Raw genomic sequence first — 14339 nt, 5'->3', positions numbered from 1 at the left:
GAAACATGAGATGGGATGTGTTCTGTGAAAGAAGATGTGTGGTTTGATAACGTGCATCACTCAAATGACAGACTCTGACTCTCTCTCTTGTTTTCCCGCCCAGGCTCTTCCCTATGTTGCACTCCTGATCGCCATGCTGTTCTTTATATATGCTGTCATAGGAATGCAGGTGAATTGTAGTCAATTTAATAAACAGAAAACTTCATTAAAAACTACAATATACGTTGTAGCATATGTGTTGCATTCAGCGTTTAATGGAGGCTGACAGACGGAGCAAGTCTTTTGTCTGACATTTCTCGTTTTTTGTTTTCAGGTGTTTGGAAAAATAGCCATGGTGGATGGAACGCAAATAAACCGCAACAACAACTTTCAAACCTTTCCACAGGCTGTCCTGATGCTGTTCAGGTATTTGTGTGTGTTTCACTTAAAGGGGAAATATTATGCAAAATCAACTTTTTAATCATTTAAATCCTTATATATTTGGGACTCTGGAGGCACTCATGTCTTTGTGGTCCTCCTCAGTCTAGGTACAGGAGACACAATGTTGACTTCCGCGCTCACTGGGACGTCACATTGCACTAAATTCCTGGAATTGTTGTCTCGCAGAGCTCCGCTTTGTCCGTAAAACACGCGAGAGTGCTGGCGAGGGCAACGGTATTCGACAAACCGGAAGTCTGTGAAGTCCACAAAAAGTTCTATTCTTGTCTCCACAGTGCAGCACAGAGTTCTACACAAACTTCCAGCCTCAGATGATTTATCTGTCCGGTGGATACATGTTATATATGACGGCAATGTGCCAGCTAGAGCCTGCAAATGATCACTTTTCCCAGTAGCCTCTGTGGCTGATGTCATTTCCTGTCCCTTAAGTTTGGTTTTACTTTTTTTAAGGCGGACCTTTAAGGTGGACCTAAAGAGATACTACAAAACCGAGCGTTCTGAACATAACAGGGCTGTTTTGGCAGGGTGGTTGAACTGCTGTGGTCCTTCATCCTTATGGTATTTTGACCAAAGCATGTCACAGACATGTTCATTAGGACACCAGGGAACTAGGTTAACTTGGAGAAATAGGGTATAATATGTCCCCCTTAAAATGTTGACTACATACTGTTTCCTAAGTGACCATCATAGTAAATGTGATCTGCTGTTTCTGCTCTCTGTCAGGTGTGCTACAGGTGAGGCCTGGCAGGAGATCATGCTGGCCTGTCTGCCAGGGAAGCTGTGTGACTCAGAGTCTGACTACAACCCCGGAGAAGAAAGAACCTGTGGCAGTGGTTTTGCCATTATCTACTTCATCAGCTTCTACATGCTCTGTGCATTTCTGGTAACCCTCACCGTGTTTCAGTGTGTCAGCGATGTCTGCTTCTATGGAATAAGTTTTGTGTCAATATAATGTAACACTTTTTAAGAAGCAAATAAAATATCGATTTAATCATTAAAAAAATACTGTACTTTATTGTTTGAAAATACACTTGTTCTTTGCACAATTGACACAAAATCTAATTCCATATGTTACATGCTGTATACAATAAAATGCTGAAATCCTATGTTATGCATGTTCTGGTTTCAGATCATCAATTTGTTCGTAGCTGTCATCATGGACAACTTTGACTATCTAACTCGTGATTGGTCCATTCTGGGGCCACATCATCTGGATGAGTTCAAAAGGATCTGGTCTGAATATGATCCTGAAGCCAAGTGAGTATCTGGGTCTCATTATTAGCCAGTATAATACACTGGTGTCATCCTGATACTGGTTTTAGATCATGGGTTCAGTTACAAGAAAAATATAAAATATGATGCAATCCAGAAACCATGAATATCACATAAGGCAAGGCAAGTTTAACAAGATCAAATCAACATTAAAGTTAAATTAGTCATCAAAATCATTAGAGATAAAAGTTTGATTTGCCAATACAAAGTGCAAGACAAGAATGAATCGACAGCTAAGATAAAGAATTTAAGAAAAAGCTGCAGTAAATAATCAGGCCTGATTTAAATGTGCTGACAGACCTCAGGTGTTCAGGAAGTTTGTTCCACAGGTGAGGAGCAGAATAACTGAATGCTGCTTCACTTTGTTTGATTCTGCATGTGGGAAACACACAGTGACATGAACCTAAATACTCTATTGGACTGATATTGGTAATGGTTGATACTCAGGATTATAATATTGATAATGGATTGGACACAAAAATTATTATAATGATTGCCTTTGAATTTGACGACCCTCCGGGTCAGTGGAGAGATCCTGCCTCAGGTGGAGGAGTTTAAGTATCTTGGGGTCTTGTTCACGAGTGAGGGAAGGATGGAGCGTGAGATTGACAGGCGGATCGGGGCAGCGGCCGCAGTAATGCTGTCGTTGTATCGGTCCGTTGTGGTGAAGAAGGAGCTGAGCAGAAAGGCAAAGCTCTCGATGTACCGGTCAATCTACGTTCCTACCCTCACCTATGGTCATGAACTTTGGGTTATGACCGAAAGAACAAGATCCCGGATACAAGCGGCTGAAATTAGTTTTCTCCGCAGGGTGGCAGAGCGCTCCCTTAGAGATATGGTGAGGAGCTCTGTCACCCGGGAGGAGCTCGGAGTAGAGCCGCTGCTCCTCCACATTGAAAGGAGCCAGATGAGGTGGCTCGTGCATCTGTATCGGATGCCCCCTGGACGCCTCCCTCGGGAGGTGTTCCGGGCATGTCCCACCGGGAGGAGACCCAGAGGAAGACCCAGGACACGCTGGAGTGACTATGTCACTCGGCTGGCCTGGGAACGCCTTGGGGTCCCCCCGGAAGAGCTGGAGGAAGTGTCCTGCGAGAGGGAGGTCTGGGAATCCCTTCTCAGACTGCTGCCCCCGCGACCCGGCCCCGGATAAGCTGAAGAAGATGGATGGATGGAAGGATGAATTTGATCAATTCTGAATCTAATTCTTCTTCTACTGATCAAAAAACTGCATATCATCCTTTAATGGGCCAATATGCAGAATAAAAATTTCAAATCCAATTCTCACTGTGCCAATTCTCTTAATACCTGCCCATAATGGAGAAAACTATATATATAGTATACTATATATATACTGCTGCTAAGAACTTACTTCCTTGAATACTCTTAATACATGATGAGTCATCAGGACCTATGAGGGGAGTGATAGTCGCTCCTTAGTGATACAGCGATGTGTGTTGTTGTTTTCAGGGGGAGGATAAAACATCTTGACGTGGTGACTCTGCTGAGGAGGATCCAGCCTCCTTTGGGCTTTGGCAAGCTCTGCCCACACAGAGTGGCCTGTAAGGTGGGAACATGATGGCTTCTGAACATCTCTGACACACACAGTAGATTATGTAACTTTCCAGTGACTAATTTGGTCCCTCGTTGTTTATCTGTACTTTGACTTCTGTTGCAGCGTCTGGTTGCGATGAACATGCCACTGAACAGTGATGGGACTGTCATGTTCAACGCCACTCTGTTTGCTCTGGTTCGCACTGCGCTCAAGATTAAGACGGAGGGTGAGTCACGCAGTGGTGCAGTCCGGTGTGAAGTTGTTGTTGATGTATACCACGGCTTCCAGCCATAAAAATTATTTAAGATGAACCTGTACACTTATGATCAGTTACCGTTTGTTGTTCATTCAGTTATTTTACTGTGATCTACTATGAGGTTATAATCAGACTGGCTTTACTGGATTAACATTCAAGAAAAAAACACTACACTGCAAAAAAGAGAAAGATTCAGAGAAGATTGACCAAAAATGAGTTGACATTTACTTTATTAAAGATAAAAGCAGGAATCACATGAAACCGTACACATCAAATCTATGAGATGCACCTTAATTATTTATCCCTTGGTGCTCACAAATGGCTGCTGGAATAATACAGAACTCCTTATATGGACATCCTCGGGTGTGTGTTTATAGGTCACATCTTCAGGCTTCACAAAATGCATTTTTTGTGTTGTTGAGTCAAAGTTATGATTCATTTTATATCACATTTATTTTTGTTGTTTTTAAAAACTGTGAGTAGCAATGATTATGCCGAAGTCACAAAAAAGGACAGTTTTTATTTTATTTTTGTTCATAAAAAAGAGCCAAGCGAACTTTGAACTGTGACATATTTCCAAATTTCACAAATTCAAGTACTTTTTGTTCAGGTGTGTTTATACAGGCTATATGACTATAGGTTATGCTGAAAACCTTCCTAGATTGCACATTTTTGTATATATGTTTTACCATAGTAATTGAAAAAAAAATAAAGCTGCCGAAATGAGCGAACAATAAATGTCACATCATGTTACCTAGACATTTAAATGAATGCAATATGGTTAGTTAGGACCTTTGTTTGGTCCATATATTAAATTCATATTTTGCCACCAGAGGGAGCTCTAGATATCCACTGTTGCAACACGAATAAGTGAAATGTGACTGTCATGCTCTTAATCCTATTATATACATTCCGTTTTAACTGTAAAGTAGGCTGGATAACTTAAAACATAGTTCAAACCTATTACAGTACTTGTGCTTTAGGATCACAGCTCTGTCATGATATCCTCTCTCCAGACAAGTATAGACACATAACCCAAGACAATCTGTTTGTCTCTGAAACTCTGCCATATGTTTCATTATGTTTCTTTTTCTGAACGGTTTTCAGACTCTTTTCTTTGTTTAGAGTTCTTAATGCACAGGTCATCATTCGTCACATGTCACAAAATGAACCTAAAACCATTCACACTTATCGTAGGTAACCTGGAACAAGCCAATGAAGAGCTTCGAGCTGTGATCAAGAAGATCTGGAAGAGAACAAGCATGAAGTTGCTGGACCAAGTGGTGCCCCCTGCAGGCGGTTAGTAGTGGTCATTACACCCCCCCCCCCCCCCCCCCACAACTCTCACTCACTCGATTTGAATATAAACTGCTTCACATTAGCATTTTATCAAGAACCTGTGATGATGTGTGACATCAAACAAACGTATTCTTAATATTACGACCCACTCATGAACACCTGGTGTGTGTTTCATTCAGATAAGTCACTACCAACAATTTGTGCTTGTGTGCATGAATAGAAAGAGGAAGTGTCAAATGATGGATTTGCATTGCAATGCAAATTCTTTCCCAGTTTAGGATCTAGTCTTATTTACTTCACACACACATTTAAATTCATAGAACAACAACCATGACTAGTTGACCCATAGATTTAAAAAACAACAACAAAAAAAAACGTGCAGAGTTTGTCAATCCATCAGAAGCCTTCATTGTACTGATTTTGCATTTCCTGAGTCAGCGAGGTTTTGACAGACGCTGACCACAAGCAGCAAGCACAAGTTCGGCTGCTACCATTTCCTTTCACTTCAGCTTACAGAAACTCTCCTTATCTTTGTCAGGCAGTCACATTTGCACTGCTCTATCTCTCTCATAATCACACAGTTGTCTGCGGTTTTTTTTTTCTAACTGTTGAATTTATGCAAAATCTTACTTAGAAACAACGATAATATCAAATATAGAAACCCACAAAACGTTTTCCTGGCTGGTTTTCTATGATTTTCTGAAACCTTTTATTGTGAGATTCAACAATGAAGCAGAAAGCCTTTCAAAATAAAAGCCAAGCTGGGATATATATATATATATATATGGGATGAATATTCTAATTCTCACTGTTTGGAGCAGTTGCTGGAGGAAATAATTAGGATGTATCAACAATCAATGAAATGCTCTTTGTTTGACCAGTTTATGTGAGGGAATATCCCAGGGTCAACGGTCATGACAGCATTGAGCATTTTGTCACAGTATATTGGGAATATTGAGACAGATGTGACAGTGTGTGATTCTCTCGCACGTCAAACCTTCCTAATGTCATTATGATGTCCATTTATACTTCTCCTTTTTTTTCTACAGCCCAATGTAGTCAATGTCGATGGTTTCTCGTTACACAACCAGGAGACAGTAGCAAAGCGTTAGAATGACATTACGTAAATCCATTACAACATAGTCTTTGTGTCCTTGTGTTTTTCCAGTGTCCTCCCATGTGTCCACTGTTCTTAGACTTTAATACAACTGTCTGCATGTCTTTGTGTGCATTTGTTTGCTAATGGCTCTTTAATTTCTCTTTCTGTCTTTTCTGCCAAGTCTCTCTCTTCCACAGCGACCTCTGCTTACAGTAGCGCGCTTATTCAGTCTGTGGTCTTCTGCTCTTGTCTTTCTGCCGTCCTGAGCTCTTTGGAGCAGTTCTGTTTTAGTCTGGTGGCATGAATCGACTGATACCTCCTTAAAAAAACTTCATCTGTCTCTGTTCAGAAAAAAGAAGCTACTGTTACTATTATTGTTATGAAAATGTAAATATCTCTCTCTAAAAATCACCTGCTCACTTTGTTCGATATATACATAATGAAAGAATAAAGTTATCAGATAAATGGAGGTGGTAAAACGGCCTTAATAACACCTTTGGTCCCTTGTTATTTTTCTGAACAGAGCCTTTCGTAGTTTCTCTCTGGCTGTGTCGGGTGTTGAATTAGAAATATGTTAGGTACTCGAAGATGGACCAACATTGATAAGATAAGATAAGATAAAATAGTCCTTTATTCGTCCCGCAGTGGGGAAATTTAAAGTGTTACAGCAGCAAGACAATAAAGAAGGATAATAAATAATAAACATGCATTACCAAAAAGAGATAGAATATATAAAGTACAATATATAAAGATATTAACACTGACTATAAAAATAGGTTTAAAAATAGAATGTACATTATAACCAGTCTGCAGAATATACACAGAATATGCAGAATATACACAGTATGCACATGGTATTTATAGTATTTATAGTGTGCATTAAGCTTGTTGCTTTATTAGAGATACTGGAGGAAAAAAAAAGCCTTTTCCATCTGAAAGAGGTTGTCACCGTCTTATGCCATTTTGTCTCGATTCCAATTTGGCTAAAAGGAGTCAAGGAAAGGTGGCAATGAAAGAAAAACAAAAAACACTTTCCATTCACACCCTGATCCAGCCTCCTCTTGTTTGTAAGTCTCTCTCCCCAGTGCTTCAGAAACCGCTCAGTCTGAGTGATTCAGACCTATGCTTGATCAGCCTCCCTGCATGGCAGATAGTGTGTAATCACAGTGTTGTCTCTGGCTAAATTTGGATTCTGTCCTTAACCCTATGAGTGAAACTATAGTTGTTAGTACACGCTGCTTCTCCTACTTCCTGTGCTCTGCTGCATTCTTGCATGTGCTTCTCATTGCAGATCATGTTATTTTCCTTGGACACATGCACCTCGACACTCATTTCTCTCTGACATTACATGTAGTATTTCCTGTAGTTAACATACACTGTTGGAATTGATCTTATTTAAACTAACATTCGATGCATGGCTTTATGGTGCCGTCAATGATCACAGTGTTTGAGGTCAACATGGTTCATGCGTTGCTTGGATGAGCAGCAGTCTGCTTCTGTTTTGTTTTGTGTGTAGGAGGAATGTTTCATAATCACATGCAATTTTTTTTAGAGATTAAGCAGTTGACAACATAGACATTATCTACTGTTGGTTTAAACAAAAACCTGGCACACATGTTTGCATAATGTGTCCGTGTGCAGCGATGACATTTGCTGGTTTGAGTGTCGGAGTTTTTCATTGGGGTTTGATATTTAAACACTAACAAAAATATAATTTCCTCTATGTGTGTCAGTAGATAAAGTCACATGATACAGTGCAGTGGGTGACGAATATTCCAGATAAGTCATAAAACACTTAAAATATTCCAGTGAATTCTAGTCACTAACGGCTCAGAAAAGTGTTTTTCTGAACAGGACATTTATGATCATACTTTAGTGAGGGTTTATGGCATTTTGCCTGCTTGATATTCCTGCTTGATATTCTTGATATTATTTTGATTATTAATGACTTACTTCTTTTCATTGGAATGGTTCTGTTTTCTCCAGCGGTGGCGCCTCATTATTGATGTTAATGGACGTAGATGTGTTTGTTGTCGTAGGTGTTGTGACAGATTTAGTTGAACCAAAACGTTGGTGTTGGGTTATTGTGGTGTTGATCTGGGAGGCCTCAGTGTGTCTGGTCTGTTCACTCAGATGACGAGGTAACAGTGGGGAAGTTCTATGCCACCTTCCTGATACAGGACTACTTCAGGAAGTTCAAGAGGCGCAAAGAGCAAGGACTTGTGGGAAAGCGCTCATGGGAAAAGTTCAACACCACTATGGCTCTACAAGTAAGTAAAGTGCAGTTTTTCAGTCCAATAGATTCATTATGTGAATTAACATTGCCTCTTCCTAATAAGATAGCTGAGATAGCTTTAGTCATAGTTTATATATCATTTGACTAAAAACAAGTGAAACTGATGGGAGAGGCAGTCTTTTGCGATCACCGGAAAAGCTACGATCTTTGCCAACTTTATCATTCCATTTCCTCTTGACCAGAAATGGGTATAGATAAAAAAAAAAAGAAGAAGCCAGTAATGAGTGATTGATTTGGAATGACAGCAGCTCTCTTTGTAGGCCGGCCTGCGCACGCTGCATGACATTGGACCAGAGATACGTCGAGCCATATCATGTGACCTGCAGGAGGAGGGGCTAGTAGATGCAAATGGAGAGGTGGAGGAAGAAATTTACCGGGTAAACATCTGTATAGCTCTCCCTGAGACATGTTTTGTCTGATTGTATATGATTTGATGTGATTTAGATTTTTTTTTTATAAATGTATAAACAAATTGCTCTGTTTTTTTCTGTTTTTTAATTAGTATCTTCACTAATAACTGTAACACTGTTAAATTACTTATATGGAAACATTTGTGCCAATAAGTCTGCTGTTGGTCCAGCCACAGAGACTCAATAATAGATAGTTTTTTAAATCAAGAAGCATTACTGGCTTCATATGGTCTCAGTGTGCCCTTGATTATGATTATTCCTGTTTAATCACGTTTTCTTCTTATACATTTAAAGTGTCAGTAATGGAAGAAGATATTTTTATCTACTAGTTTTTATTACTTTAAATGTGTAAACGTCCTTTGATTCTCTTTCCGTAGCGTAATGGCGGTTTGTTTGGAAACCACGTCAACCACGTCAGTGGCGGTCAACAAAGCTCCTCCCACCTGACCACCGTCACCCAACGCCCACTACAGATCCTGACCTTCTCCAGTAGTTCCTCAGTTGAACATGCTGAGACTTGCAGGAGCACCAATGACAGGGAGGGAGAGACAGACATGAACTCTTCACCCATCCAGTATAATTATCATTATCATCCCACTCATCTCAATAATTACCCTCACTCTAATTCCACTTGCAATCAATCGCCAATACCCTCCAATGCCAACCTCAACAATGCCAACGTGCCCTCGCTTCTCTCCGTGACCAGTGGGAGGCAGCACAAATGTGTGTTAAGGCGAGATCGCCCGTCCTCCACCAAAAATGGATCGTCAGCGTCCACTTACAGCAAAGGAGCACACAACAAGCCTTGGAAGTCGCACTCCACGAGGTCAGTGGATCGGCTCTCGTTTTCAATGACATACAGACTGAAACAAGGGCGTTCATTTTATAGTCAAAGGCAAGGAAAAAGCAAATGGTTTTTCACAGATTCACATGAAAAAAAAATTGATTTGGGAACAATGATAAACCAAAGAGACTCTTCCTCAGGCTTCCTGTTCAGCATGAGCAGATTTAATTGCTCCATGTCAAACCTTGTTCACCCCTAACTGATGAACACTGTCCATTTTAAATGAATTAGTCCTTGTGCCAGCTCAACTGCCCACATAGATAACTGCAGAAGAGCACAGTCTTTCATTTGTTATTTAGAGTCTGTCTAATAATAGAATGTTTGCACTGTTTTACCTCTACCTTCCTGAGATTTGTTCCCTATTTCCCTACAAAAAACATTGTCCCTCCCAGTCACTTCTGTTCATTCACAGACATTATTCTTCCTGGGGGGAAACTGTTAGAATGAGACCACTAACACCTGTCATCATACAAATCATTCTTTGGTGTGTTTGCTTAATTGCATTATTGCAAAAAAAGTGCAACCTCTCATCCCCCTTCCTTCCTTTCTTCCTCTCCCTTCTTCCAACTAATCTGGTCTGTGTGACTGAACACTTCCTGTCCGTGGGAGCAGAGCACGCTACTATGAGGCCTACATCAGGTATGTGCATGTTACTGTTAGTTACTTTTTCCAATCTGCAACTCATGACGTTTCACTTCTCTACTCACCCCTCACTTTCCCAAATGTGTCAGGAAATGTGACCTTTGCGCGAGGATATCATTCTTTTGTAGTTTGTGTAATTAGTAAATGCAAACTACATGGAATACATGCATTGGCTGGTTAGGATGGCGCCATTTTGGCATCTTGACATTACATATAAAAGGCTGATTCTATGAATACCAAACATACACATATGTATGGGTAGTGTCTTTAGTTTCTGCCAATAAACTTTCTGTTTAAATTTTTACACACTTTACACACTCTTTTTAGGGACTTTGGTAATGAATCTATATACAAATCCCCAAAGATGGGGACGTCATGTTCTTACAAAGGTGAAACATTCTAATCATCTCTTGATGCTTTGATGCCAGGTCAGATAGTGGTGGTGGACTTTACCCCACCATTCGTCGAGAGGAGCCGGCAGGTGCAGACAGCGATGATGAGCGAGGCTCAGGAGAGTACTTCAGCGGAGAGGAGTTTCACGAGGATGACATCGTGCTCACGAGGGACAAGTACGGCTGTTGGTCTAAAATGATCTAAGAACGCAAAACAGTCTGAACAATTCTTCTCATTATTATTTGTGTAGGATTCATAGTGTTGTTTTCATTTAATGCCTTTGAAAGAAAAAAGCTCTTGAAAAAGCTTTTCATTTTTTTTTTTTACTTCTCAGACTGCTCAACCAGGAGCAAAAAGATGTAGAGGGAGATTGTGATGTAGAGGTTTCCAGGGGCAACCACCAGCCCGAAAGTTACTATGACGACGATCAACAGCTGATCTCCCAGGACAGCAGGCGGTCGACGAGGAGGTGGTTTTTACCCTCACCTCAGCGTAAGATGCTACATTAACCTACACTAACCCTAACCCTTCAGTCAGTGATTGACTGACAGATTTGAAGTTTATGAATTATTAAGATTACATTTTTTTTAATGTTTGAATCTTTTGTTGTGATTGTTAATGTTAATGTCTAAAACATTTGTTGAATATTTTTTTAAATCTGGCTGCTTCAAGGTGAATACAAAGCAAATTAAACCGGTATTGTCATTTACACTCTATTAAATTATATTAGTAGGTGTATTTTTTTTTTTTTTTTTTTTTAATAATATAACAATAATGTTTATTCAGTAAGTCTTCAGAATTGAAAGGTGAAAGTTGTATTTTCTCTCAGTCTCCAACAGACCAACATTTAGATTCGAGTGTCTTCGCAGAAGAAGTAATCAGGATGATGCTCCTCCCTCTCCGTCCTGCACAACTCTTCCACTACACCTGGTGCAGCAACAGGTACCTTCTTCTGTTTATTAATGTTGTCATTAATCACTAAGTGATTTTGTTTTCACCCTCATTAATTCCTCTTTGCCCTGATTTTTTTTAACTCCATCTACCAGGTGATGGCAGTGGCCGGTCTGGATGCCAACAGAATTCACCGCCTGTCTCCGACGAGGTCGCTGCGCTCCTGGGCCACACCTCCTGCCTCTCCCATCAGCAATGACTGCTCGCCAAGCTACACGCCGCTCATACAGGTCTGATCACTGAAACAAAGGAGCTGTCTGTTTAAATGGATTCTGACTAAACTGGCACAGTAGTTTAGTCTAAGTTTAAAACTGGAATAGTAAGATAAAATAAAAAAAAGCAGAGAAAATATCAGAGGAAGACATTCTTTTTCAATATTTCCCTCCAAAATATTAGAGCGTTAAAACGCCCCTAGTCCTATCGCACATATATATGAGTGATGGAGGTCTACTTACATACAGTACATTGACTTGTTGTTATGGTCAAAAACCTCCTATTTGCTGCAAACCAGTCAATCGAAATCTCTTCTCACTGAAGCTCTTGTCAGCCACGTTGTTTCAGACCGAAATCTCACCCCCAGAAGACAGAAGTGTTTCTGATCTCCACAACGGACGTTGTTCTTCTTCTGCGGTTCAATGTACACATCCGGATGTGCCTGGACTAGTGCCAGGAGCAGGAGGATCTGCTGTTCAGGAGAAATGCTGGCTACGTTACGAGAACGTTTTTTTTTCCAGACATCTTGCAGAGCCCAAGAATACAATAAAACCCAGCGTTCTCAGGAGTGGAAAAAACAGCGTTAATTGGAACTTCCGGTCTATGGACGCTTTAAGGTTTCCCTTTCCCTTTAGATAAGTTAGTTAATAACTATTAATGCTCCAGACACGTTTTGACATCATCAATCTAATACCAGGAATTGATTAATATCTACTAATATCCCTCTTGTGGCAGCCAGTCATGACGTCACCAATAATATAATGAACTCCTGTTCTGTCCTGCTATTGGACAAAATGAGCTCACTTTAAACGGGGACATAATTTACAAAATTGACACCCTGCGTTATTGACTCATGTTTCCATAGACGATTCAAGCGGAACCAGCGGAGTTGCCCCCTGGTGGCTTTTTAAGATATATTCTTTCTTCCTGATTGACTTCAACAATGAAAACCCGAGACTCCATCTATTTTATATGGTTTGTGTTGTGAATGTGAGAATGAATGGTTGTTCGTCTCTGTGTGTATGAACTGGCAACTTGTCCTGCCTTTCATCATGTCCGCTGGGATTGTCTCCCCCGTTTCCCCCGTGCCGCCCGTAAGACGATAAAGCAGTAGAAGATGAATAAATGGTGAATTCACTGTCCTGTGCCAAAATCTAGGTTGATCACAGTTTAAAGTTTGTCTCTTTGTAAGTTTGTTTAAAAAAGTATTTGTATGTGTTTGTACGCAGGTGGATTGGCGCAGTTCCGGCAGTGTCAGCAGCCTCCCTGGAGCAGTCAAGAGGAGTTCATGGTATACAGACGGCACAGAAGGCCCTCCGACCCGCAGCCACTCTCCATCACGTCTGCATTTACCTGCAGAGAGCTGCTCACACGTCCTGCAGAAGAGAGGCAGTGCCAATAGTCTGGTGGAAGCTGTGAGTACTGTGTTTTATTCTCAGCTTTGATCCTCGGCAAAGACAAAAAAGAGACTGTGATTATTTCCCCCTTATTGTTGTTGTTGTTGTTGTTGTCAGGTGTTGATCTCTGAGGGTCTGGGGAAATATGCCAGAGACCCCAAATTTGTCTCGGTGACCAAACACGAGATCGCGGACGCGTGCGAGATGACCATCGATGAGATGGAGAGTGCTGCCAGTAATCTCCTGAATGGGAGTATGAGTAATGACACCAATGGGGGAACAGGGAACATCAGCTTGGACCCACAAGTCACTACGCATCTTAGAGACCGTAGTATCCGTGACTACAGTGACGAGGAGCCGTACGTGGCAGCGAAATGTGACGAGGATTTAACAGATGAGATGATATGCATCACATCACTATAGCACCAGATCACACGGGATCATTTACGTTTTTTGAAGTGAACTGTTCTACATTGAGAGCATCCTTGGATAGATAGGAAAAAAAGTAAAACATGGATTGATGACAAGAGAACAAAGTGCCTTGTTTTCTCTTATAGGGAGTGAGAGAGGAGCTGGAAAATCTGAGATTCATTAAGGAAATTGGAATTGCCCCATCTGCTAGGCTTCCATAACAACTTCAATGTTTCTTTGAAGTTGTTGTGGATACAGCAGAATAACCAGGCAGTTTGTGAAGTTAATTCCACCAAGGATATTCACTGAGAATTAGCCTGACTGTGTCCAAAACTATGGTCGAGTTGAGGTAAAACAAACATTTCACACAAACACTTCCAGACTAGCTTGTGTGAAATGTTTCCATCATTGAGTTTAATCAGAAACACATTTAACAGGAGAAAAAGGGATTTTTTTTTTTGTTCACAACAATCACTCCAGTCTGTCTCGACACAGAGGAAAATGTGTGAGCTGTCTTTGTATAGCTGCGTTTATTCTGCTCCAAAAGTCTTTGTCAGTTCAATGATCCTTTGTCGTTTCTAGTCATGTATACTGTACGGTATATTATATGTCATTCTAATCTTTTTCTGCTCATGAGGACAGAAAACATCAAAAGAGGTTAAGTTGAAGTTGAATAGTTTTCTTAGTTTATTTCAACTCATCTCAGCGCAAGTGAATTTCACGGGCTGCACTGGGTTCACAGTTTTCAGGGTTTCAGGGTTCATCGTTACTCATTTCGACTTGAATAGGAAATCACATATCACTCTGTCCTCAGGCATATCCTCATGTTTCACTGTTTCTGCTCTTATGACACAGAGAAACATAAT

The 14339-nt window shown here is 40.6% G+C and overlaps 1 protein-coding gene across 1 annotated transcript in view; it reads left to right on the top strand.

The window, feature by feature from the left end:
* cacna1db (calcium channel, voltage-dependent, L type, alpha 1D subunit, b) overlaps positions 1-13485 on the top strand; it is a gene marked incomplete at both ends in the record, with an annotated part of 63222 nt that extends 49737 nt beyond the window's left edge. The window contains 17 exon segments of the mRNA XM_083895043.1: positions 104-169; positions 314-405; positions 1162-1321; positions 1568-1695; positions 3178-3274; positions 3386-3488; positions 4716-4817; positions 8050-8186; positions 8473-8589; positions 9000-9466; positions 10079-10105; positions 10537-10677; positions 10836-10993; positions 11331-11443; positions 11548-11682; positions 12895-13080; positions 13180-13485. Of these exon segments, the coding sequence (XP_083751169.1) occupies positions 104-169; positions 314-405; positions 1162-1321; positions 1568-1695; positions 3178-3274; positions 3386-3488; positions 4716-4817; positions 8050-8186; positions 8473-8589; positions 9000-9466; positions 10079-10105; positions 10537-10677; positions 10836-10993; positions 11331-11443; positions 11548-11682; positions 12895-13080; positions 13180-13485 (2535 nt within the window).
* Positions 13486-14339: the final 854 nt, after the last annotated feature.

This window comes from Microchirus variegatus (assembly GCF_963457635.1).
Source record: "Microchirus variegatus genome assembly, chromosome: 9".
Lineage (NCBI taxonomy): Eukaryota > Metazoa > Chordata > Actinopteri > Pleuronectiformes > Soleidae > Microchirus > Microchirus variegatus.
The sequence above is the reverse complement of the archived record's forward strand: the minus strand, read 5'-3'. Positions and strand labels throughout refer to the sequence as shown.